Source organism: Primulina eburnea, chromosome 14 (genome assembly GCF_022965805.1).
Source record: "Primulina eburnea isolate SZY01 chromosome 14, ASM2296580v1, whole genome shotgun sequence".
Taxonomy (NCBI): Eukaryota; Viridiplantae; Streptophyta; class Magnoliopsida; order Lamiales; family Gesneriaceae; genus Primulina; species Primulina eburnea.
In genome coordinates this window covers 512193-539126 of record NC_133114.1, presented here as the reverse complement: position 1 = coordinate 539126, position 26934 = coordinate 512193, and the positions used below count along the sequence as shown (strand labels likewise).

Here is a 26934-nt window from a genome sequence, read left to right as displayed (position 1 = left end):
GATATATATATTTTTTTGTCAATAAGCTTATATTTAGTAAGATTTTTTGTGATGTGCATGACTTGGTATCGATCTCGGTCGCGAGAGCTGGCGAGAGCGCGAACTCGAGTTCGGTCAGTGCGTTGCACCTTGCTCACCTTCGGTTAACTTTGACATGATTGATTTGATCATAGTAATTACTAGCATTATACAATTGTATATAAAGAAGGTTTCATAATTGGATTGATTTTCCAATGCAGAACAAGTTCCTTCTCCTCCCTTCATTAACGGTCTTTTATTTACCAAATTCATTAATTAATTTCTCATTCATCTGAAATCAGTTTTGAGCAATCAATATTGTAAAATTATATACTTGAAATTTAGATTTCAATTTTCAAATCAGTTTCAACTTTTATAAGAGAATATGTCCGATTAATTTTTAAAGTTAATATAACTAAGAACCCATTTTTCCAATAATCATCATCAAAGTAAAAAAATGCATGAATCATGGGGACATGTCCTTTAAATTCGGGTATTATATTCCATGTATCATGATTCACCATGTTTCTCAAACAAATATAACTTAATGAATAACCTTTATATTTATTGGGGGTCCAACTTTAGTAATATTCACCATCAATTTTTAGAAAAAATTATAGTAGATCTCCTTAAGTTGTATCTTGAGGAGCTTCTTGATCAATAATTGTTTCTTATTCGCATTTTATGGATATAATTGGACAATGTTTTTTTAGAAAATGAAATATATAGAGAAAAAATGGGTCAAGTATAAATCAATTTGAATATGGTCCATGTTAACTGTTATAGACTGCAGGGCTCGAAAAGTTAAAAACACTTACTGTCGGGTAGCCCAATATATTTGGGCCACGTAGAAGCCCATTGCGCAGAAGAGATGTTCTTGCTTGGGGAAAGGGAAACCTTAGCTACGCCTCAATATTGAATCCCTCTAATCGGTTCAAACTTATTTAACTGCTCCATAATCATATCCTAGATTTCGGGTTTTTGGTGTGAATTTCGTTTCCAATACAAGAAATCTTTTCACCACTACTCGGTTCCAGAGTTTTTGTTGTAGGCATTATAGATGGCACCAGCTGAGCCAAACAACGGTAGCGGCGGCGTCGCTGGCGATGGAGTCACTAAGGATCAAGCTTCAGTGAAGGCGCCTTCAAAAGACCCAAAAAAGAAGGATGAGAAGAAAGACGAAGATCTGGTGAGTGCCAAAATTAATTTAAACATTATAATTTTGTTGCCAGTTAGCTGGGAAACTTTAATTTTCCAAGTTAATTGGAAGTTATGTATGTAGTAGCATAGTTGTTCATTTGAATGTATATTTCTTGTGTATTTGTCTGTTATCATGGAATTGGTGCACCTTTTATTTGCCACTTTTGTGTTGTAGTCGGAGGAGGACTTGGCTTTGAAGCAGCAGTTGGAGTTGTACGTGGAGAGGGTGCAAGACTCTGATCCCGGACTGCAGAAAGTTGCTCTGGAGAGCATGAGGTTTGTAGTATTTCCATGTTAAATTATATTTTCCAATGAAAGACAGCATGCTATTTGGGTCTGCTGGAGATTATTTCTTTGTCTATGAGGCCATTTTCGTTGTGATGGAAAATGGCAACTGATAAATGGTTGTCATTTGGGTACATGATTTTGGTTTCAATGCCCGCAAGATTACCTGGTACCTTGGCATCAATTCCCTGCACTTTAATCTCACGATGGTTATTAAATTATGGTGTTTGATATCACTGAGTTTATTGCCGAGGCTGAAAAGCTGAGAAAATACTTGTTTACTTAGTACCTTTTTTCCTGGGAGATGAATGGAGTTCTGAATCTGGTGAGCGAATGGAACATTTTGGGTTTCTGATCCTTGTGGGAAACAAATAATGTAAGCTTGTATAAACTGAGGTTGCACGTGATAACATGATGACCAGATGCATAAGGTATTTGAAAAATGCTACTACTACTACTACTTTTGGGGGAAAATGATTTGTTGTTGAGAAACAGAGAGCACATGAATCTGTTGAAATATGGCTTTCTTAATGGACTTAATTGGTTGGCTTTTCTTCTATTGAACAAAGACTAGGATTTGAGTTAGAAATTGCCGAGTTGCTGACTACTTAATTGTTGCAACTTACATAGATTTTGTTAGACCAAGGACTCGAAATAAGATGATTTGAATTATCCCAAGATTAATTAATTATGTGACAAGTGAAATGTGAAAAATCCAAAATGTCACTGAATGTCTGGTTTTATTGAAGAGTGGCATATTTTTTGAAGAGTGGTATAAGTTCATGAAGAAACTTAAAGGATTAAAAGTTCAGGTATACAAATGGAACAAAGAGGTCTTTGGGATGTGGATGTGAAATACGCCGAGTTAGTTAAAAAAATTATACAGTTGGACGAGCTAGAGACATGGGGGAATTGGTCGGATGTTTTTACTGAGGAAAGAAGGGTAGTGAGGTGAGAAGTGGAAGAAATGTTTTTTAGAAAGGTTTCAAATGGAAAGTGAAAAAGCAGAAGTGAGATGACCGAGGGAAGGGGACCAAAACTCGAAGTTTTTTCACGCCTTACTAAATAATCGAAGGAATAGATCACTGGTAGATAAATTGGAATTGGGAGATGGGTCTGTGGATACGAAGGTTTGTCGGATTGAAGAGTCTATAATCAATTGTTATAGAAATCTTTATAAGAAACTGGATGGTGGGGGTGGGGGTTCGACGGGCTTGAGTGGAGCCCTATAAGTAGGGTGGATGCATAGGAGTTGGAGATTCCGTTTTCAAAGGAAGTAATTATAAAAGCGGTGTTTGATAGCAATGGACCGATGGCTCCAGGGCGGGACTGGTTTACATTGGCTTTTTTATCGAAGTTGTTGGGATACACAGTCAAAGATGATTTAGTGAAGGTGTTTAGCAAATTCTTTGAAGGAGGCGTGGTCAATGAGATTACCAATACGACTTACATTTGACTAATCCCTAAGAAACAAGATGTGGTCAAGATTAGTCTGATAACGAACTTGTATAAGATTTTGGCTAAGGTCGTAATGTATAGGTTGAATATAGTCTTGAGCGAAACGATAGTGGATAATCAATGTGCATTTATACAAGGGAGACATATTCTAGACTGTTGTCTTATAGCTAATGAAATAGTATTAGGAGTGTAGACGAAAGAAGAAGAAAATGGTGGATATTCAAAGTTGTTCTTGAAAAGGCGTACGATAATGTGTATTGGAGATTTTTGGATTTTGTGCTACAAAAGAAAGGTTTTTGTGCTAGACGGAGAAAGTAGATAAATGGATAAAGGGTTGCATATCGAATGTATCTTTTTTGATATTTATTTATGGAAGGCCACAAGGTAAAATAAAAGGGAGAGAGGTCTTAGGCAAGGGGATCCATTATCTTTTTTGCTATTTAATCTTGTGATTGATGGATTGGGGTGGTTGGTGGATAGGGCTAAGGCTGCGAATGAAGTCAAGGGGTTGGAAGTTGGTAGAGATAAATAGAGATATCTCACATCCAATTTGCGGATGACACTTTATTTTTTATTAAATCTAAGATGCATTTGCATTGTTTGGTGGAGATACTTAACTCTTTTAGCAAAAGTCAAGACTGAAGATTAACTTGGAAAAAAGTGTTTTGTTGGGATTAAATTGTTCGGAGATGGAAGTGGAAGAGGGGTTGGCTTCAAAGATTGAGTGTAAAAATGAGGAGTGTCCAATTAAATATCTGGAGGTACCGTTGGGAGGTAATTCTCGTAATTATGACTTTTGGGAACCTGTGGTATCTAAGATGTCAAAGAAACTAGCAAGCTGAAAAAAAAAACGTTTTTCTCAAGGGAGAGACCGATTAACCTTGATAGCGGCAGTGTTGAGTGGGATGCCAATGTATTTCATGTCTCTATTTAAAGTACCATTAGGTGTGGTTGATAGTATGGAAAAGATTATGAGGGATTCTCTGTGGGACAGAGCCGACAAGAAGGTGCATTGCCATTTGGTTGCTTGGGATCAAATTTGCTAACCAAAAAATGAGGGTGGTTGGAATGGGGAATATTTGCTTGAGGAATAAGACTCAGGGAAATGGTGGTGGAGATGTTACGTGGAGAAGGAACCTTTGTGGAAAAAAGTTATTTAGAGCATTTATAGATTGTAAGATAATGGTTGGGACATGAGGTTGGCAAGGAATATGAATTTTAGAAATCCCTTGAAATTTATCGCTCGATCTTATCTGGATTTTCATCTTTTAGTTAGGGCGGTGTTCAAAGTAGAGAATATAATTCGTTTTTGGGAGGATATTTGGTGGGGGGTTTCGTCGTTCAAAGATCTCTTTTCATCTCTTTTCCAGATCTCATCGAGTTATAACAAACCTATCAGCAGTTTCATTAGTGAGGTGGACCTTCTGGTTAATTCCACCTATGCCTGGGATCTTCGGTTCAAAAGGGCTTTGAATGAGGTTGAAATTGATGAGTTGAATAATTTGTTAGGGATTTTAGAAACTGTTCATTCGGAGTTGGGTAAGGCGGATTTTAGGGTTTGGTTGGGGGACTCTTTAAGGTCTTTTTCTGTCAAATCCTTTTAAGAGTCTTTTTTTCCGGTCACTAATTTTCATAATTTCCCTTATTTTTATAATATCTGGAGAGAACCTATCCCACATGAGGTTCAAGTTTTCTTGTGGGCTAGCTTTGGGAAAATTGCCGACTTGCGATTCTTTGCCAAAATGATGGCTTAACTGTGCATTATGTCTAAACTGATGTACACTTTGCGGAACAAAGAGCATAATCAAGATCACCTAATTTTGCATTGTTTGTTTACGAGTGGAACTTGGAACATAGTATTGCAAGAATCGGGTATGAATTGGATATTTCAAAGAGCGGCACACGATATGTTTCTTTTGGACCTGAGATTACCTAACAGATGGAAATGTCGGACCTTTTGGAATGTGGTATACCATTGCTTATTTTGGTCAATCTATTTGGAGCGGAACAAAAGAATTTCCAACGATGTAGTAGAGTCTATAGAAAAGATTGGGAAAAAAATCAGATTTACGGTTGCTAGTTGAACGAGAAAGATGCAGAGTTTAATCTCAGATCTAGTCAATGATTAGAAATTTTTATGTTATTGACGATAGCGTATTCTTTCTTGTATTGTGCTTTTGCGGATATCTTATCCGCCTCCCTTTACTCTGTTTTCCTATTTTAATATAATTTTGTTTCATACAAAAAAAATCACCGAGACTCACCGCATTCATGATTACCTAGAAACTGTGTTGATGCATTATGCCCCAACATCCGAATTTTTTCAAGCAAATTGTCCATCCTAGTAGTATTTTATAAAAAATTGTTGGAAATGTATTATTTGGATCCAGACATACTGTTCCAATTTAATTGAACTTAACGTAATTCTCGTAATTACGGTTGGATTTTGATGTGATTTTTTCCTTATAGATTTAGAAGTTTTTCGTTTATGTTAGGACTTGTAGTATAGTAACTTGCACATAAAGAACATAGATAATATACACTTCTACTAAATTTCGCTACTTTGATCTATTTTGCGCACCTACAACTCTTATTTCAGTTTCTAACTGGCCTTCTGTCCCATTTTTTGCTCGTCCTATATATTGGAACATGCCTTATTAGTCTCAACTGGGTATAAGAAGTAGAGGTGTACAATCGGTTATAACCGAACCGAAATGAACAAAACTGAACAAACCGATTTTTTCGATCAACCGAACTGACCGATTTTAGCCATTATAACGATTAAACCGGTGACCGAAACAACCGTTTTTTATTTTTTAAAAACTAGATTTTTCAATTTTTTTGCGTCGTCTAATTTTTTATCGAATTCCGACAATCAGTTATTTCTCAAAGTTGAAATGAAACTTGAAAAATAGATTGCTTGAATGTATATGCCCACCATCAAAGTTTTAACTAAAAAACCCCAACAAAAAAAAAAGTCACAATGAAAGTCAAGCCCAAACTCTTATAATTTAATTTTTTTAATATATATAAATCTATACCGGTTTAATCAGTTTAATCAAATTTTCAAATTCAAAATCGAAACCGAACCGATTAAACCAATGTTTTTGGAAAAAAAGCCTATCGACCTATCCACTCTCACCTCTACTCTTCAATTTGGTGATAGATGTTCTGGGACGAATTGTCAACAAAGCCAAAGTTAAAGGATTCGAAGTAGGTAGAAATAATGAACATATAACTCACCTACAGTTTGCAGATGACACTATATTTTTTGCAAATTCAAGACAGCATTTGTTGGAAATTATAGACCTTCTGAAATTCTTTTGCATGCTCTCGGGTCTCAAGATTAACATGGAAAAAAGTATGGTTGTGGGTTTGCTCATTGATGACGAGGAAACAGATGCAATGGCTTGTAACATTGGGTGTAAGAAAGGTACCTTCCCAATTAAATATTTAGGACTGCCGTTGGGAGGCAATCCATTGAAAATGGAATTTTGGGATCCAGTGATATCGAATATGAAAAGAAGACTAGCCAACTGGAAAAAATCTTTTTTATCTAGGGGGGGGGGGGAGACTTACATTGATCAAGGATGTTTTGAGTGCATTGCCGTCTTACTTTATGTCCATTTTCAAAGTTCCGCATAACGTGGAGATTATTATGGAAAGATTGATGAGAAACTTCTTGTGGGATGGACCGGATGGTGAGAAGCATTGTCATGTGGTGGGATGGGAACAAGTGTGCAAACCGATGGTGAATGGGGGTCTGGGAGTGGGAAATATTCGACTCAGAAATAAATCGCTTCTCGGCAAGTGGTGGTGGAGAGCTTCGGTGGATAGGATGGTTATGTGGAAGAGAGTTATTACTAGTATTTTCGGTACTCATGACAATGGATGGGACTTGGGGCTAGCTGGGATCTCTACTTTCAAAAGTCCATGGAAAGGAATTTCTAAATCGTTCCCGGCTTTCAATCGACTGGTTAAGGGGGTGCTTAAGGAGGGGAATTTTATTCGGTTTCGGGAAGATAAGTGGGTGGGAGGGGCTCCTTTCTGTATTCACTTTCCTTCATTGTTTGCCATTTCGAGTCTTAAAAATAAATCAGTTTCAAACTTTGTCGAGACTGTCATTAGGGATGGGATAAGTGATCAGCGTTGGGACTTAAGATTTAGGAGAAATCTGAGTGTAGAAGAAGAGAGTGAGTTTACCGAGTTGTTAGGTGTCTTACATAATGTTCACTTAGAGATGGGGGTAGATGATTATAAAAATTGGTTGGGGGACTCCTCGGGGATATTTTCGGTCAAATCTTTCTATGCATCCTTTTTCAATTCCAGTGATCCTTTTCCTACGTCATACTATTTGAATATCTGGAAAGTACCTGTCCCGCCAAGGGTGCAAGTATTCTCGTGGATTGTGGCGTTGGAAAAACTTCAAACATGCGATATGATACAAAGAAGATGGCCAACATGTGTCTTACGCCCTCTTTGGTGTTGTCTATGCCGTTGTGCTGAAGAGAATCAACATCATTTTCTCATTCACTGTCATTACAGTATACAGATTTGGACTAAGGCGTTCAAGGAATTGAAAATGGTGTGGGTAATGCCGGCAAAGTCTAAAGAGATGTACAAAGTCGAACCAAGCTTACATAATGGAAGGAAAAATCTTCGGTTCTGGTATACTATCGTCCATTGCATTTTTTGGTCGATTTGGATGGAAAGGAATAACAGAGTATTCGAAGACAAGGAGGAGACGGTTGAAGAGCTATGGGTTAGAATCAAATTCAGAGTGGCAAGTTGGGCGAATTTACAGAAAGATTATAAACACCTAAGTGTCTCGGAGCTATATAGGGATTGGAATTTTATTTTCGATTAAAAACTGTGTTTTAGGGGTTCGAAGTTTTTTTGTAAGCATTTCGTTCAGCGGATATCTTATCCGCCTAATGTATTGTAAGCTTCAATATTTTAATAAAATATGTTTCTTATAAAAAAAAAAAAAAAAGATTATGGTCAAAAAGTCATTTGGTGGTGAATCTCGGTATTCTTAAGGCTGAAAATCTTATGCAATGCTTGGATGGTTTATGAGTAAATTTTTGCAGAATTTTCGAAATCTTTCCAGAACATTGAAATAAATCAACCCGAAATTTGGAGTTTATAAATTTGGTCAAGTATGAATCAACGTCCTAAACTCTAACAACCTGTATTCACATGACTTTTATGGGTTGGATTTCTTTCTGTTATGATGATTGTTGAGTTGTTTATTTTAGATCAACTGTAAACATAGTAATTTTTTTTCATAATTAACCAATTTTAGATCGACTGTAAACATAGTAATTTTTTTTTTCAAATATGGATAATTATGCATGATTTTTGGTTTATATCAAACCTATCATTAAAAAATACTAAAAATTTTAGCCTATTTCATAAAATTTTTGAGGATTAGCCACTTCCACTTCCACTTCCACTTCCACTTCCACTTCTTAACATTGGAATAAAGTATGTTGTGCTAATTGATGACATGATCTCTCCGGTGGTTGATGTATGTTTTTCACTTTAGGCAAGAAATTCGTACTGCAACAAGTTCTATGACTTCAGTTCCAAAGCCCTTGAAGTTCTTACGTCCTCATTATGGAACTCTACAAGCACATTATGAGAAAATGGCAGACTCTGACCTCAAGGTGAAAAATATCAGGCCATTATTCCATTATCATATGGTATCAAACTATCAGAGTGTCAACTTCTCTGATTTAGAAATTTTTTAAATTATTTTGTGCAGAAACTCCTTGCAGATATACTCTCTGTTTTGGCCTTGACAATGTCCCCTGAAGGAGAGAGGGTACACTTTCTCAACCCACTGCATTAGCATAGGTTTTTTAGTTTTTTTCACAGTATCACAGTTATTGTCTTATTAGATATGCAGCTTTACTTTTTTCTATGCAATTTTGTGAAACATTGAATGAAAAAAACAAAACAAAAGAGTTCATTTCAGGTGATTACAGTTATGACTTGATATTTTGTACATTTACATTAACCTCTTATAAACTAATTTATTCAGCTATCAATTATTTGTTGCACATCCAACCAGACTTTAAGTTCTTCAAAACAATTATCATTGAATTTCTTTCCAAATTAATCCACACAGTGAAGCAGTTTTGTTTCTTTGCAAATATCTGCATTTGTTTCTTCTCCATGAAATAACAGCCTTCTTCATCGAGTATCTGAGGACAGATCTCCTCCGTACAATATGAAGTCTAAATTAGTTTTATTCTTATAAGTATTATAATTGGGTTTGGATGCGGAATAGTGTACTGGAGTCTAAGTTTGTGTTTTGTGTGTACAATATGATGACCTTTTAAGTGCAAATGCCGAAAATTGCAGGCGAGCTTGAAATACAGATTGTTAGGGTCGGACGGTGATATTGGTTCATGGGGTCATGAGTATGTCAGGTGAGAATCCCTATCCATTTAGTCCTATTGGTTGGTAACCTGTGACATTAAAAAAGTACTCCTTCACTAGGCAACCTTCACATATCTTGTTTATTTCTCGTGTGTTCCTCATTCTTGCTGTCCTATTTATTTCATTCATTGGTGTGCATATTGTATCAAGGTGAAACATGACTAATCGGGGAAATTTTGTGCATCTCATGATGATTTTTTTTTTTCTATTTTATGTTTTAGCCAGTTGAGTTCTTACAACATTGTTTGAAGAATTTATAATTATTTTTAATTATTTTGGTATCGATGCCATGCTAATGCAGGAATTTGGCTGGAGAAATTGCTCTAGAGTATGGAAAACGGCAGGTTAGACCGTTTATGGGACTTTTCACTCTTAAACGCATGCAAATGCTCAGAGTACTTGCAAATTTTGATTGATTGTTCTAGTATTATTTTCCGCCTTTATGTATTTTGATACATTGTATTTCTACTACTCAATCCTGAACAGTTACTGTGCTTGATAATTGAATTGATTCAATTGAAACCAACTTAATTTGGTTTGTTTTAAATTCTCTATGTTGATTTAGGTGTTCTGACACTGAGAATTCTGTTTTAATCGAGGTTGTAATAAGAATCTCAACTTGTTATAGTTTGTTCGAATTTTTTCTTTATCGAACTTTGAATGTTTTCCATTCGAATGTTGACATCATCAAGTTGATAAAAGGCAATAATTTTGGTAATTTTTGGTAGTGCTCTGAGAAAATGTATTTTGGGAGTTTGCAGTGGAGAATGTAACGAGTGACTATTTTTTATTTTTGGTATTAAACATTTTTTCTAGTAGATGTCATGCCATTAAAATTTGGCATCGGGCCCTCGTGTGAAAAGTCTAAAAAGCATAAAATTCCCATAAAAAATATTTATAGGCTACCGTATCCTCATTTTATTTTTTAAAATCGAGCACATTTAATGCCCGTGTTAAAAAAAACTCGAGCACATTTACCCAATTTCTATGGGTTTTTATGTCTGCTTTTTTAAAAGCACATGGTTTTAAATAATTAAGTTTTTAAAGGGGTTTTTTACTTTTTTGAATTTTTATTGGGGTGCTGAGTTTTTCCTTAAAATTTGTTGGGTAGCTTATAAAAAAATTGTTGGGTTATAGCTAGTCACTTCAGTCATACACTATGGAATATAAGGAATTTTAAAGTTTTGAATATAAACTGAGTTTTCAATAAAATATAATAATAGAGTATTTTCAGGCCATGAAAATCAATTAAGAATAATGGTTATGTTGAAAAATATAAAAATAAGATAAAAGTATTTAGTCGGGAGATTGTATTGGAGAACGTGATATATGTTTGTTTTTGTTTTTGGTAGAGTGGAAATTGTCTTTGAAAACATTATCACGAATAGCCTCTGTTTTTCAACTTCAATGAATTAAATGCACAGCCTTTATATGTTTTTGTTTCGGTAGAATGGAAACGTTCTTGAAAAACATTATATCACGAATAGCCTGTCTTTCAGCTCCATTTAATACAGCCTTTTTATATAAAATCATTGTGAGAAATAGCCGTGGAAATCATTGTAGGAGGAAAGTAGTGGTCGAATAATTCCGTTTCTTTTCTGCATTACTTTACAGCCTGATATGTAATTAATTCATGTTATCTTTCTTACAAAACAACACATAAAAAACTTATCTAGCCTTCTAGAAGTATAAACTATTTATTTAACTTTTAATAATTAGAAGCTTAGAGTAACCTACGGGTATAAAATGATCTAAATTCGAAAATTATCAGTTGTAAAAATATGATGAAGGTTTTTATTATAGATAGAAATGCTGAGCGTGACGTTCAGAGGAGGATTTTGTGGTGACTCAGGATTCTGTCATGGACGTCGTGATTTGGATTAATGAACTAGATGAAGTGTGGGATAATGTTAGTAGTAATAATAGTGTACAAAACAAAACCAAAAAATAAAAAATATATCAAATCTGAATGCAACAACACCTTTTATTACAAAGCAGAAAAGAGATTAAAGTTTGTTACAAGGAGTCAAGGATCTTGTCGGTTGGTTTCTTTGGATTATATGGATGTCTGAACAAGTTTCTTTGCTGCGTGATCAATTTCAGGGTGAAGAAACCTCAATAGATGATTTAATGGACCTGGTTGTGCAAATTGTTGCCTTCCATATGAAGGTACGATCGTTGTCGTGTACTGTTATTTGTTTAATATTAAGGTAGAGCAGTTAATAGTCTTCTTTGATATATGTAATTATTACCTTCTGTCTACACTGTAAGCAGTAAGTTTTTAATTCAAGTTGTGTATATCTTCTTTTATTCTTAGAATAAAGTTTTTGGATTGGTTTTGTTCATGTCTTTTGCAGCATAATGCTGAGCCCGAGGCAGTTGATCTTTTGATGGAGGTATTATTGCCGATCCTTAAATGTATTTATTCTGTCATGAAGAATTTAGTGACCATCACAAAAACAGAGAACAAATTTTTCTATTCCTCTTTTTTATCCAGGTTGAAGACCTTGATCTGTTAGTTGAGCATGTGGACAGCACAAATTATAAAAGGACCTGCCTATACCTTACTAGTTCGGCAAAGTAAGTGGATGTTTGAGCGTATTTTAGATTTGTGTCACTCTATTGGCGGCCATTTGCATTGAATAGCTACCTCTTTCATTGATCACAAGCCTCTTCTGTTACCCTTTTGCTGTTTCCATGGGTATATGAGACCAAAAACTTAACCGGGAGTTCTATATTAAATTTTAGATTGATGGAGTGTTCTAGTTGATTTGGTCTGGCTTGATCTGTTGGCTATTGAAATTGATATTGAAAGTGACAATTTTTTATTGCGCTCCTCGTTGTTTTGGTGGTCAAGTTTGTCATTTATATTGCAGCTTTACATGTTTTGTTGCTGTATATAAAAAATTCAGGTATCTTCCTGGACCAGATGACATGTTGGTTCTGGATATCGCACACACTATCTACATGAAATTTGAAGAATATCCCAGAGCCCTGCAGATTGCTCTGTACCTTGACAATATGCAGGTTTGTATTTAGTGTGATTATGGTATTCTTACTTCAGGACTTCTAATCGAGGAAACTTTGGATGGAAGTTTGTGGTGTGAGATTGTATATCATGTATCAGATGTGAAATCATAGATCCAAGAATAATATACGTGCCTTGTTTACTTGACAAAACTTTATATTTAGGGACAACTTTTTTTAAAGGCCCACTGTGTATATTTTTAAAATCAAAAGACACGGTGGGTCTATTGGGCATACTTTCCTCTTATGATGTTTATTCCTCTAATATTATGTCTGGGTTTTCTTTTGCAGTATGTGAAACAACTCTACACAACTTGTAACGATCTTAAGAAAAAGCGGCAGTTTTGCTTTATACTTGCTCGGCATGTAAGTCATCTGCATTTTTTCTTGCAGTTACTTCGTCGTCAACCTTTCTTTTCTTTTCGTTGTGTATCCTTCATTTCTGTCTCTGTTTACTTTGTTCCTGCTTATATTTTTAAGGTTTTGGGTGTGTATTTTGGGTGGTAATTGTTTTTACTTTGTATTCTGCTGCACTGCAGAACAGTTAACGGTTGAACTAGAGGTCTATATGATAGCTCTCAGAGTTGAAAGGGTTATTGTCACTAAAGCATATGTAGTCGTATTCTAAATCTTAGAATAATATTATATCCGACACTTGGTGAAGGAATTACTTACTTTCCTCATATGGCTGAACCACTGTGAGAATGTGCATAATCTTCCGATTTTGAGCTTTGGTTGAGATTTAATTGTTGGTTACAATCTGCTGTTGCATTTTTTGTATTGCTATTTGGCATTCTCCTTAATGCTCACGCCTCTCATGTTAAATAGGATGACTGTGTGTGTCTGTGGGTGGTTAAATAAATAATGGATAAGCGAAAGCGAAAGCGAAAAATAATATATGTAAACCAGTATATGATATTTTTCGTCTTTTATTAAGAAAGTTTGCACTTAAATATTTGTTATAAATCTGTCTCCACACATTATTAAACTGATTGTATAGAAGGCTTAGAGCATTCCTTTGAGTTTTGGAATTGAGGAAAACAAGTGGAATTGCATTTTGGTTCTTGTGACCTGTGGGAAAATGTCATCCAGCCCATTTTAGACAGGGCAGTAGATGGAAATATAAATCGATCAATCTTTTATGTTACATTGGTGCTCTCGGTCCTTGTAGATTTATTGGTGCTCACTCTCTTGTTCTTATGCAGGGAATTACATTTGAACTTGATGAAGAAATGTGTGCTGACGATGAAGAAAGAGAAGCCTTGCAAGAAATCATTAATAACTCAAAGTTAAATGAAGGTTATCTTGCACTTGCGCGTGATATTGAAGTCATGGAGCCCAAATCTCCGGATGATATATACAAGGTCTGTCTGGTCTTTGATGTGTCACTTTTTTTCACTATCTTTGAGGTTCTTGCCTCTTGCATATTTTTTATCACCCTTGCTGGTAATGTGTATTTTTCCCGTGTTCCTTACAAGCATGATAAAAAATAAAAAGTTCATTGTCTTGATTTTAATATTTTTCGTGGATCTATAGGCACATTTGCTTGACGGCCGAGGTAGTGGTGGGGGAACTGTTGATTCTGCCAGGCAGAACTTGGCTGCAACATTTGTCAATGCATTTGTAAATGCTGGCTTTGGTCAGGTATGCCATTGGTATAAATAATTTTTCTACCAGGAAAAAGTCAAGGTCATCTCTCTACTTAAAGTGGTGTCATTATATTCGTGCAGGATAAGTTGATGACACCTTCATCGGAAACATCAAGTGGTGGTTCTTCAACGAGTTGGCTCTTCAAAAATAAAGAACATGGAAAAGCCAGTGCTGCAGCTAGTCTGGTGTGTACTTTTCCTATTTGTCTATGTTTATTCTGTTTATTGATTTTCTACTAGCTAGAAGGTCATTACATCTGAACCTTTGCAGGGCATGATTTTACTCTGGGATGTTGATTCTGGGCTTGCTCAACTTGATAAATATTTTCATAGCACTGACACTCATGTCATTGCTGGAGCATTACTAGGAGTTGGGATTGTGAATTGTAATGTCCAGAATGATTGTGATCCTGTAAGTTCCAGTTTCATACCCGTGGGATTATTGTGCATCTACTGACACATAAAATTCGTTTGTTCGATTATAATGTGGGCTTGTTACTTTCCTAACCTCTAATATATTTGTACTCTCAGGCATTGGCTCTTTTGGCTGAATACATTGATAAAGAAGATTCTTCTACCAGAATAGGTGCAATTATGGGCCTTGGTCTTGCATATGCAGGATCTCAGAATGAGCAAGTGAGTTCGTTCAGAACCATAAAACAGCAGTTCAAGATTTTTATAACTTGATCTGTGAAATTTGATCTCTCTTGTTTTTGCATCCTCCCATCCTTGGAACAAAATTCGGTCTGTGATGCATTACATTTTAGTTCTAATTAGCTTTGCAACTTCCAGATTCGCAGTAAACTAACTCCCATACTTGGAGATTCAAAGGATTCTCTCGATGTGATTGCATTTACTGCAATATCGCTAGGCTTGGTGTATGTGGGTTCTTGTAACGAAGAGGTTGCACAGGCAATCATATTTGCATTGATGGATCGAAGTGAGTCAGAATTGGGGGAGCCCCTCACTCGCCTCTTGTCCCTCGGTCTCGGTCTTCTGTACCTTGGAAAGCAGGTAAGAGATACTCCTGAATGTGGCTCAAAATCAATTGACACTTAATTTACATCAAGTTATTAGACAATTCGGTATCTAATAAACCTCAATAAGAGTACAGTTTATTCGTAATTTTCTTGTATGGAGCCATTGGGTGTAATGGTAGCATAAAAATTCCCATCAAATGCAGCATAAAATCAAGCCATTGCAACCATTGTTGGAATTGGATCTGACACGCTTGTGCTCCTTAGTTAAAGTTTTTAATTTGCTCAAACATTTATTTCATGTTTGATTGGGATGAGCTCTCACAAGCACACTGTAAAAAGAAGCTGGATAAATTTGTTTGCTTTTAATGCTCAGGCTAGATTGTTTTTCTTTCTCTTCTGTATGACAGGAAAGTGTGGAAGCTACGGCTGAGGTTTCAAAGACTTTCAACGAAAAAATTAGAAAACATTGTGACATGACTCTGCTTTCTTGTGCTTATGCTGGAACTGGGAATGTTCTCAAGGTAATAAACCCTTGTTGCGCATAAAGGCATTTTAGTGTGTCAGTTTTGGTGGTTCTTACCATTTTACTGTGTCAATTTTGATTCTTATTACCTTTTCCCATTATAGGTGCAACACTTCCTTGGTCAGTGTGCACTTCATCTTGAGAAGGGTGAATCATACCAAGGACCAGCTGTTCTTGGAATTGCTATGGTAGCAATGGCAGAGGATCTGGGACTTGAGATGGCCATTCGGTCATTGGAGCATCTCTTGCAGTATGGGGAGCAGAATATTAGAAGAGCTGTTCCTTTGGCTCTAGGTCTCCTCTGCGTATCAAATCCAAAGGTACTTTTTTCTTTCTTTTCTCTTGTTCTTTATCCTGTTTCTTTTCTTTTCCTTTTTTTTTAAATCAAAATTCTTAAAAACCCCTTCATTCGTGCCTATTAATTTTTGGGGTCCCTTTGGTGGTCTGATCAGGTCAATGTCATGGACACATTAAGCAGGCTTAGTCATGATGCAGACACAGAAGTTGCAATGGTAGTTTGATACTTAAGCCGACGAGTTTTTGGTTGATTTTTTGTCATAATCATTGTTGTGCATTTCATGGTTTGGACTTTGGTACTCAGTGTATACTTCTTGAACTATGTAGGCGGCCATTATTTCCTTGGGATTGATTGGTGCCGGTACCAATAATGCAAGAATTGCTGGGATGCTTCGTAATTTGTCAAGTTATTATTACAAAGATGCCAGTCTTCTTTTCTGTGTAGGGCCCATGTTGACCATTCTTGCATCTTGATGCATTTTTTATGCTTATTCAAATGTTGGTTATTTTTGCATGAGTCAAAAATTATCTGCATTCCTAATTGTGCAGGTGCGGATCGCTCAAGGTCTTGTCCATATGGGCAAAGGGTTGTTAACACTTTCACCCTACCATTCTGAAAGATTTTTGCTATCCCCGTAAGTTTTCTAGACTTCAACTCCTATTTGTAAAGAAAAAACGTATCTATGGTATTTGATGGCAGTTTTCATATTTTACTTGATGTTGGACTCATCCATTATTTTCTAAAAATTTAAAGCCATATGCGGTCTAAATAATGATCATGCTTTGAAAATTTTCTTAATTTTTTACGTGGACCATGCTTGAAAATTATCGTAGAACTTTTGTATGGTGCAGCTGAGATAGTGGGGGTAATTTAACTAGTGTAATGATGACCATTTTTTGTTTATTTGAACGTAGAGAAGTGCAACTTGTTTCGACACGTGCTTTACGTCATTGCCATGATACTTCTACTTTTTATCATATTGTCGTGATGTTCACATGGTTGCCATTGTTTCTATCCTTTGATTTTGGGTGAAGTACGAGTAGTGAAGTCATTGTCATATATGTGGAGCTGGGGAAACGCTTTCTTACAATTTCCTGCTGCCTGTTCAATATTTAGGGTCTGCTCTATACATCACTTGATAACCAATTATTCTCCTTGACCATTTGCAATAGAATTTTATGTATGATGATTACAAGGCCTAAAAAATCTGGGTGGTGGTGATTGCTTTTTTAGAGTGAATTTCAAATCCATTTTTTTTATCAAGTTAAACAATTTCAATATTAATTCTGGTTGATCCAAGATTATTTCTCAAATCAAATCCTCAGTCCAAGCTCAGCCTCAAGAGGCATTACGGTTTATTCGTATTTGACTATCTGTATATTTTCATTCTAATATGATGAAGCACTACGATTTTATTGAAGGATTTTGCTTGGCTTTTACTGCATTATATTTTATGAAATCTTGAGCAGCCCCACCCCCGCCCCTTCCTCGCAAGTCACACCCACACTCACTCTTCTTTTTCCTCCTTCCAGTACTGCCCTGGCGGGACTCGTGACTATGCTGCATGCATGTCTTGACATGAAAGCTATCATCTTGGGGAAATATCATTATGTTCTTTACTTCCTTGTTCTGGCTATGCAGGTGTGACATTGCTCCATCTCTTGTTCTGTTTGTTATTCTCCTTCCCATTATATTTGTTATGTGAATGCCCTTCTGTAATAAAAACGTCTGTCTGCAGCCAAGGATGCTGATGACAGTGGATGAAAACCTTAAACCTCTGTCAGTGCCTGTTCGTGTTGGCCAGGCTGTCGATGTTGTTGGTCAAGCAGGTCGGCCCAAGACCATAACGGGTTTCCAAACTCACTCAACTCCTGTTCTTCTATCTGCTGGTGATAGGGCAGAACTTGCAACTGAGAAGTAAGATATGTGCTCTAATGCTGGTGTTCACAGTTCAATCTTCAATCGCATGCTAACACACGATGGTTTTTGCAGATATATACCTCTTTCGCCAATTCTCGAAGGATTTGTCATCTTAAAAGAGAACCCCGAGTACAAAGATGAAAATTGATACTGGTATGGAAGTGTTTGCAAACAAGTCTTACGAAGAACCTGGGGCTTGTGATAAACACGTAAATTGAAAGCCAAATCGATCAAGAATCATGCATCAGCGAAGATGGCAAGGACACTTTCTTTATTTCAGTTTTCTTCAGATTTGCATCTATGGTGGGTGCTTGACCGGACTTGTTGTAAACATTGTTAATCTGGTGACCTGTTATTTTCGGTAAATTACAACTGCCGCAAAATCATGGATGATAGTTATGACGTGATATCATCTTAACAAAGAGGTTCGGCGGATGAGATTCATTTGCAGCAGCTCACCTCTTTGTTTCGTGGAAAAAGGTTCCTAGGAAGGATTGCTAGGATTTGGTGTTCATTCATTTGACTTCACCTTTTTCGATGATAATGATATTTAATTTCCAAATGTGAAGGAAAATATATTAATAATTTGTGTGACAAGCTAAAGCCCGAACAAGATGATGTGGGTTTGTTTCAAAGTATGAAAACATGTCTTATAATAAATCTTGAATTTGATTTCCAAAGCGGCTAAACTTTATATTGTCTCGAGTGAATTAAAATACCCTCATTTTTACCAGTTTTGGTCATTCCTCTCAATTATTATTAATTCATATTTAAATATAATTTTTCTGTAATTTCTTATAAAATCGTCGGAAACCCGCTTGTGTTCCTTATGCGAGACTAGATAATTGTAATATTTCCTTTAAATATAACATTCTATTGCATCTTTTACTAAAAACAAAAATACACTTTGCAATTGGGCAAAAATTTGTGTGAGGCGGTCTCACGGATCGAATTTGTGAGACGGGTCTCTTATTTGAGTCATTCATGAAAAAGTATAATTTTTTATGCTAAAAATATTACTTTTTATTGTAAATATGTGTAGGGTTGATCCGTCTCACATATTAATATTCGTGAGACGGTCTCACGTGAGACCCAAGAGACTCTTGCAATAGAATGTATTGTCTACATATTTTAACTAATATAATAATTTATTGTTCCCATATTCAATTGTCCATTGAATATTTTATTATTTGATTTCTTGTCACGCAATTTAATTACACTTGCTAAATATGCCGTTAACCGCCCAGCTCAAAATCCCATTTCCAGCAATTCTTCAAACCCTAAGCTAGCTCTGCTTCTGAAATAAGCAGAAACACGAGAAAAATCATCTTATAATAATGAGCGGAATCCCGCACAATTGAGATGGCGATAATTGGAGATGCGTTGCGTCAGGCGTTCATGCCGAAGCACGAGTATCAGAGCCTACGTGAGGAGGAAAAGGCGTGGCACAACCTCCAGAAGCCGTTGATTTTGATTTCAGTGACCTTAATTTCTCTTGCTATTTTTATTTCCTCTGCTATTAGCTTGAGCATCGTGTTTCCCGCTGATAATTTGCGGCGGCCTTTCTGCCGTGACCTAAGGATACAGCCGTTGTCGATTAATTTCACCGCGCAGATAGCTGCATCTGGAGTTGATAGAGGTGGAGTAGAGTCTGATCTTCTACCCGGAGCATTTGTTTTGACGGATCAGGAGACGGTTGATTATTACTGGATGGTTGTATTTTTACCTTCTGCTATGGTTTTTGCTGCTTCGTCGGTTTACTTGATTGCAGGTTAGTGAAGCGTATGATCTCAGTGAAACAAACTCTTTATCAATGCTTCGATCAAATGCATCTTGGTAATCTTTGTGCTATGCATCTGCTTGGGAATCGTTCATATTTCATGTGTTATTTTTTGTGGAACGAATTGTGGCCGGCATCTGTTGAATTATGCATCTCGATTATATATGTCAGTTTATTGATAAAAGGGGAATATTAATTGATTAATTTTGCCATTTGTGAGATCAAGCTGAATGAGGACAGTGATTTGAGCGTATATAGACAACTTGGAATTTGTGAAGCAAATCATTTTATTATCTTGCATCCAACTTATAAGCAATCTGGTAATTAGCTTTCCACAGAACCATGTCATGTTCATGCCTTGTATTCGAAGAAGCTCAACTTTGCATAGCTTCACTCTGTACACACTTAGAAGAACAACATTTCATTTTATGTACATCAGGTACATTTGTTTCATTATTTTCCATTTATTTGATTTTTTGGAGTGGAAGACAAGGGAAAAAATGGCATTTAGGTAACATACTGCATGTGGCACTGTAAGATAGAGTTATATGGGAAGAATATAGAAATGTAGGTTTTGTTAGATGGAGTAACGACCATACAAGTGCAATGTCTGGTTTACGATTTGTATTTATCATGGTGTTTTTTATTTGAACTGTAACGTAAATCAATTGTTGTACAGGAATTATTGTTGCTTATAATGCTCCCATGAGACATGGATGCTTGAAAGTGGTTGAGAACAATTACTGTGCTTCTAGAAGAGGTTCGGATATTAGTGTGTTTAACATTTTTGTGCGGCATGCAGTTTAAATTTATAACCTATGTATAATATGTGAAAACATTCAAATTATACTGAAGCTTAAGAGGACGGTTGGTGATTGCCCTGGCCCCCTTTCTCCCCGACTTGGGTATGGTGCATGCTTGGGTTCTCTTTATGGTTATGGATTACTTCAGAGTGAGAACAGCAATTTTTCACCAGCTTTAGGTGCATGTGATTTTTTAATCCAAAATTATGTGTGTATTCTTATTGTATATCTTTTTTAATAGTGGATATTTTAGTCCTCGACTTTTGAAGGTTGAAGTTGTTTTTGCCATAATCAAACTATTATTAAAGAATGATCCAAATCTTTATTTGGAATATTTTTCCTAGTATTTCTATGGATGTGCTGTTCTGCCCTGAACAAGAAGTACTACTGTCTGTTTGAGCTTGTCATATGCAACTTAAAGCTGTGGTTGGTCCAATGCAGATGCTATAGAAACCCTGCTGTTTTCTGGTCAAATAGTATTCAATTTGCGGAAAGAAAATTGCTAAGAGTGGAAACAGATGTGTTAGAAGCGCATGTCAAAGAGGTGCCAAGACTCATTGTAAAACATAAATCAATAAATAAGAATCTGTCATTTATGCTTGAACTTGATTGAAGGAAAAAAAGATAATGAAAATTCTTGTGTTACTAGTGGTTTGTGAATGTCAAGGTGTGTGAAGCATAGCTTTGTTTTTTATGCCAGGATTTCATGTAGAAGAATTCCCATTTCATTAGTGCAGTCTTGGGTATCCATGCATGTCCCTCTGCTTGTGATTTGTGGTTTTCAGATTTCAAAGAATGTGTTTTCATTGGCATTTATTGTTTAGTCTATTTTCAAAATGCTTTCTTTCCAATTTCAAGCTATCATCAGAAAGTACCTCGTCTGACATTGGTATAGGAAATCATATCAGCTATAATTTTGTTGCATGGCTGAGGCTATATTTTCAAATAAAAATTGTGCAGTGTCTTCCTTTGCTTTCCAAACGAGATTCACTGACCAAATTTTTTTCTGTTCTTTTCCATTTACAGGTGGAGTGCGATGTCTATCAATCCTAAACATTGCATTTACCATCATTTTTGGCCCTTCTTGCTCTATTTCTCGGTTCAACACTTCTCACACTCGGTAGCAGCTGCTCAGTTGCATTGTTTTGGTGCTATGAAATAACCACATGGGGCTTGGCTGTTCTCCATGGAGGAGCCGCCTTCTTCCTCAGAAGAAAAGCAGCAACAATTCTTGATGAAAGTGACTTTGCTGGGAGGAACAGCGGGCTTGAAATGCTCGAAGCAGACCCAATAGAATTCACCCCAGATGTTGAGAGACGTGTAAATGATGGTTTTAAAACGTGGATGGGTCCGTCTTTCCTGTCCTCTGATGAGGAGGACGAGCCTGATGATGGTATCGAAGTTCCAACCATGACTCGAACAAACTCCAGTCGTCAAAAAGTGTGAAACTTGTTGATGTTAGGTGCATCGCTCACACCTTGGATGTATTGTCCAACTGTCACACAAGCATCGAGTTCGATTCAACTGACAAAATTAGGTGCCAGCTTGTGTTGATGCATTTACACGATTTGTAGAGTCGTGGTGCTTTGGCGTCGAGTTTTGTACCAACGTAGGAGCAGTTTATGTTTTACTAAGATGTAGTCACGAGTTGTACATTTTTCTTCCAATTCATATATTACATACATACAAATTAATATATATATATATATATATATATATATATATATATATATATATATATATATATATATATATATGCACACACTAGAAAGATGCACGTGCGTTGAACGTGTGATAATAACGAAACCGAGTTTTTTTAAGACAATAAAACAATTTTTTTTTATAACTAATTATATTATATGATATGTTGAATTCATACAAATAAGACAAAAAATATAAAAAGTAAATAAATAAAAAGTGAAATGAGTACTTTAAAAAATTAAACTGAGTGTTGATAACACAATGAGAAATATCCTAACGTCTCCGTTATTTGGTCGTCATAGAAGCATTGTTTGTTTTTTTCATGAAGTAAGTCGCTTAATTTGTTTTGTATACTCCTTAAGAAACTCGTCGTCCTTAAATTCTATATTAGTGTCGTGTGATTCACTTTTATCGGGAATGTTTCTCTTCGAAGATGTGGATGCGTAGCTCTTTGATCCTTCTTTGCTTGCATTATTTAGCTTTCTTAACGATCTCTGTTTTTTTGTTTGGATATTTTGGAGTGAATCCGGCGTGGTTTTTGAACACTTTCAGCAATTATTGAAACCATGTATGTCTTCACTGTTTCTGACAGTCCTATCCAATTTTAACAGAAATATATGGCCCTCTATGTTGGGAGTGATGATATCATCGATGTCCTGTACCATATGTGAGATTTATAAACATTAGATTATATGCTTGCAATGATATGATGAGGTAAAAATGTTTTTTTCTTTCCGATAAGCAGTAAATGTAATTTATACGTATTTTTTCCTATTTTTGCGGGTTTTGATGTATTATTCAATAGGACTGCCAATGAACAATGTGACAATTTCTCCGAACATAGTTACTTGTGCAATTTCAGTTCCATTTTCAATCAATACAATAAGTTTATACCTGATAGTGTATATAATAGGCGCATCATTGTATGTAGTCATCAGGATATATTTAACAAAGATCGAAAGTAGAGTTAATTAAAACCTTGGAACTATTTCAATGGGTATATTTGTACAGTCAAGGCAAGACATTCCACTTGTTGTTTTGTGGCTGATTTTTTACAATGGTTGCACGCATCATAAAACAAAGATGAGTTGTTTTCGATCTTCTTTATTGTTCCCTGAACACAGTAGTAGTTGTTCTAAAAAAACAGAGAGAGCAGATTTAGTTATTTTGTTCATATATTTTTTTATGATATTTTATATTTTCATGCATAATATTTCGAGAGCACAAAGTTGATATAAGTGAACAAGGATCATCATAAATGTTGAAGAATGAATGAAAGTATGTAGAATTGTGGTTCTTATTCTTGGTGTTTTAAAATGTAATTTAAATAGTTAAAAGAGAATTGATAAATGCAACTATACTAATAATGAGATAGACCAAGTCAGTAGCTTAATTTCCCCGCTGCTTCGCATAAACTCGTCAACATAATTTTATTCTTTATGTGCAATAATGTAGTCGTAGTGTTTGTTGATTCCATAGTTAAGCTATACGAAGTGGTTAATATGATGTAATGATTCCGAAACAAAGAATACCTCAGTCAGCGTGTTCTTTTTTTTGCCGAGTTGTTCTAGAGTTACTTTGACTGCTTCCACAAACTTTTTCTTGGTCCAAAGTTCATTCACTCCATGTATAGTGTCAGTCGTGTGCAACCTGATATTTATATCCCGTTATGTTTTAACATAAATCAAGACCGGGAATATGTCACACGACACGCGAAAGAATCGTTTCTTTTAGATTCATATGTTAGCTCGGGGCAAAAGTTTCTGAACTTGAAACATAGCTACAAATAGATGCAATGCTTCACGATGAAGAGATACTAAAAGTGATCTTACCATTCGGTAAGTTAAACTGTTCTGGAGCATTGTTGATTGAGTATAACGTATGTTGTTGGTGTAGATTTCAATTGAGAAACATCTAACATCGAAAGCAGAAATGAGAGTTATAATTTGTAAGCACGATAAAACAATAAAGAGAGTCTATGGGTAGTATAACTATTGTGTGTTTGCATTCTGAGGTTGCATATAGCCGCAATAGGTGAACGAGCCTCATATTTTTTCATCAATTGGCCTTCATTGACAGCTAAATCATCTCATATTCCAATATCTATAGTTTCGTACCTGTTGGAAAATATAACAATTAAAAGTGTGCACCAGAAAATGGGTAAAGTACAGTAGCAAAGAAAATGATTTTTGTATATGTATTTAGTCATTGTTTATCATGAATAACCGTTCATTCATGAGGACGATTTCTCTTAGATGACCAATTGTTCCAGTCTTCGGTCTCGTGAAATTACGAAGTGGTCGAACGTTTTTGACAAAACCAATTATAAATGCAAAGTTATCACAGAGTTGATTAAGCATTTTTTGAAAACATTTTGAAATAATTTTCGAAGATGAATCTTACGTTGGTCTTCATTTGCATTAAGTTTAGGAGTGATTTCATTAAATCTCTTGAAGTTGATATCCATTGGCATCGTTGGCTTGAAATTCAGTAATCACAGACCTTGTTTGGACAGTAAGTTCGAAGCTCTGGTTGACATTAACATAGTTGGGGTTTATTTCTTCACAAGTGGATTACAAATCAAGTAGGTTTTATTGGTGTGCAACAAGGTCTTAAATTGGAAAATCACATTCGAGAACACAATAGCGTACGTAAATCATATTCCCCTACAAATGTACAGAAAGCAACGGTAACACACATAAATGATAAAGTACGGTTACTATAAATATATTTGAAGATGATGTTGATTTCAGTTAAGCGAAGCGATAAAAAAATTTGTGAAGACGGTTCTTTTTTGATATAGGTGACGATATTACGATGCGTGGTCGAAATAAGATATAAATTACATACATTCTTGTCAATGAGTATCAACTTTCTAATTCTTATGGAAACTTTATTTTTTTTGAGTTTCATAGCCTTGTCGAAGAACGAGAGCTTCGATGACGACATCCGATTGGTTCTTCTTAATATCTTTAATCATGACCACGTTGTGTGTAGCGATATGAGTTTCTTGGTTGTGTGCAAAGATGTTGGGTTTGTTCATGTCAGATTAAATTGGATGTTTGCAATGCTTCGAATGGGATGTTATAATTGGTGCCAACTTGTAATTGCTATTTATATGTAGCAGTGTTTACACAAACAACAATGGTTAATCAATTCCACAAAATAAATTAGCATAAATGTTTTAAATATGTAAAGAAACATTTTCTACATAACGGTATCAAGTGTATGTAATATATTTTTTTAATAATAGTTGGGACCGTCAAATTTCAATTATTGAGTAACTGTTGTATACAATATTCAAAAGGGCAATTTTTTTAAGTAAAGCTCATTCATTGTTTGGTTTTGCATCAAGGTGTCCCATTATTTTTGTTACTGTTTTGAATATGTACCATTCTTCTGCATAAGTAACATTTATATATAGGATGTGAATAAAAATTACATTGAAGTAGAGATTATGCATATTTTATTTAAAAATTAGTATCAAATATAGGTTTTAAAAGAAGCCTTTAAAAAAATGAAAAGGTAAAAAAAGTGACATGATTGTAGGCAAGTAATCGAGATGAGCGGAACTAAAGTTTATAATGTTTGAATTTGACTCATTTATAATGGTGCTGAGGTCAAACTTTGTTTTAAGAATATATCATGGCTCAATCTTTTATTTTTAATTCCATAAAATATATTATTTTTTAAAAAAATTGAGAGTAAATTTTATTCCAAAATAAAATTTAATTTTTCTTTAAAAATTAATAATTCATGAAAAAATAATATGTACTTATTAATAATATTTAAGGAAATTAAAGATATACAGGTAAATTCACATAATTTATGTTATTTATGGATGCTAATTTACTCAAGCAAAAAATATAAATTAGCACAAAAACTCATGCGAGGTTGTTTTACTGGTCAATTTTTTGAAACATGTTTCCTATCTGACTCGAATAATGAAAAAACATTATTTTCACTCCGAAAATGGACTAGGTCGACCTATCTCAGGGATATATATCCATGATAACAGCTCACAGAAGAATTACAAAAAAAAATAGAGCACTATAAAATTTTGAACATAGTGTATATTACATTTTCATTCGATTTATTCTAAATTCAATAATTAATGGAAAAAAGAAATCAAACATGACATATCAACTTTCTAATTCGTATGGAACCTTTATTTGTTTGGGTTTCATAGCCTTGTCAAAGAACGAGAGCTTCGATGACGATATCCGATTGGTTTTCCTTAAGATCTTTAATCATGACAACGTTGGATATACAGGTAAATTCACATAATTTATGTTATTCATGGATGTTAATTTACTCAATCAAAAAATATAAATTAGCACAAAAACTCATGTGAGGTTGTTTTACTGGTCAATTTTTTGAAACATGTTTCCTATCTGACTCGAATAATGAAAAAACATTATTTTCACTCCGAAAATGGACTGGGTCGACCTATCTCAGGGATATATATCGATGATAACAGTTCACAAAGACTTACAAAAAAAAATAGAGCACTATAAAATTTTGAACAAAGTGTATATTACATTTTCATTCGATTTATTCTAAATTCAATAATTAATGGAAAAAAAAATCAAACATAACATATCAACTTTCTAATTCTTATGGAACCTTTATTTGTTTGGGTTTCCTAGCCTTGTCAAAGAACAAGAGCTTCGATGACGACATCCGATTGGTTTTCCTTAAGATCTTTAATCATGACAATGTTGGGTGTAGCTATATGAGTTTCTTGGTTGTGTGCAAAGATGCTGGGTTTGTCCATGTCTGATTAAATTGGATGTTTGCAATGCTTCGAATGAGATGCTGTAATTGGTGCCAACTTGTAATTGC

The 26934-nt window shown here is 35.2% G+C and overlaps 1 protein-coding gene and 1 pseudogene across 1 annotated transcript; both read left to right on the top strand.

Moving 5' to 3' along the window:
* Nucleotides 1–876: 876 nt before the first annotated feature.
* LOC140811510 (26S proteasome non-ATPase regulatory subunit 2 homolog A-like) lies at nt 877–18396 on the top strand. Its single transcript, XM_073169431.1, has 25 exons — nt 877–1207; nt 1394–1494; nt 8510–8630; nt 8729–8788; nt 9331–9398; nt 9710–9752; nt 11512–11577; nt 11766–11804; nt 11906–11988; nt 12321–12435; nt 12727–12801; nt 13641–13799; nt 13972–14079; nt 14166–14270; nt 14356–14496; nt 14616–14720; nt 14877–15098; nt 15472–15585; nt 15692–15907; nt 16040–16099; nt 16212–16325; nt 16434–16519; nt 17418–17526; nt 17624–17802; nt 17878–18396. The coding sequence occupies exons 1-25, from the start codon at nt 1079–1081 to the stop codon at nt 17951–17953; spliced, it is 2694 nt and encodes an 897-aa protein (XP_073025532.1). The 5' UTR covers nt 877–1078; the 3' UTR covers nt 17954–18396.
* Nucleotides 18397–19020: 624 nt separating this feature from the next.
* Nucleotides 19021–22076, top strand: LOC140812592 (uncharacterized; annotated as a pseudogene).
* Nucleotides 22077–26934: the final 4858 nt, after the last annotated feature.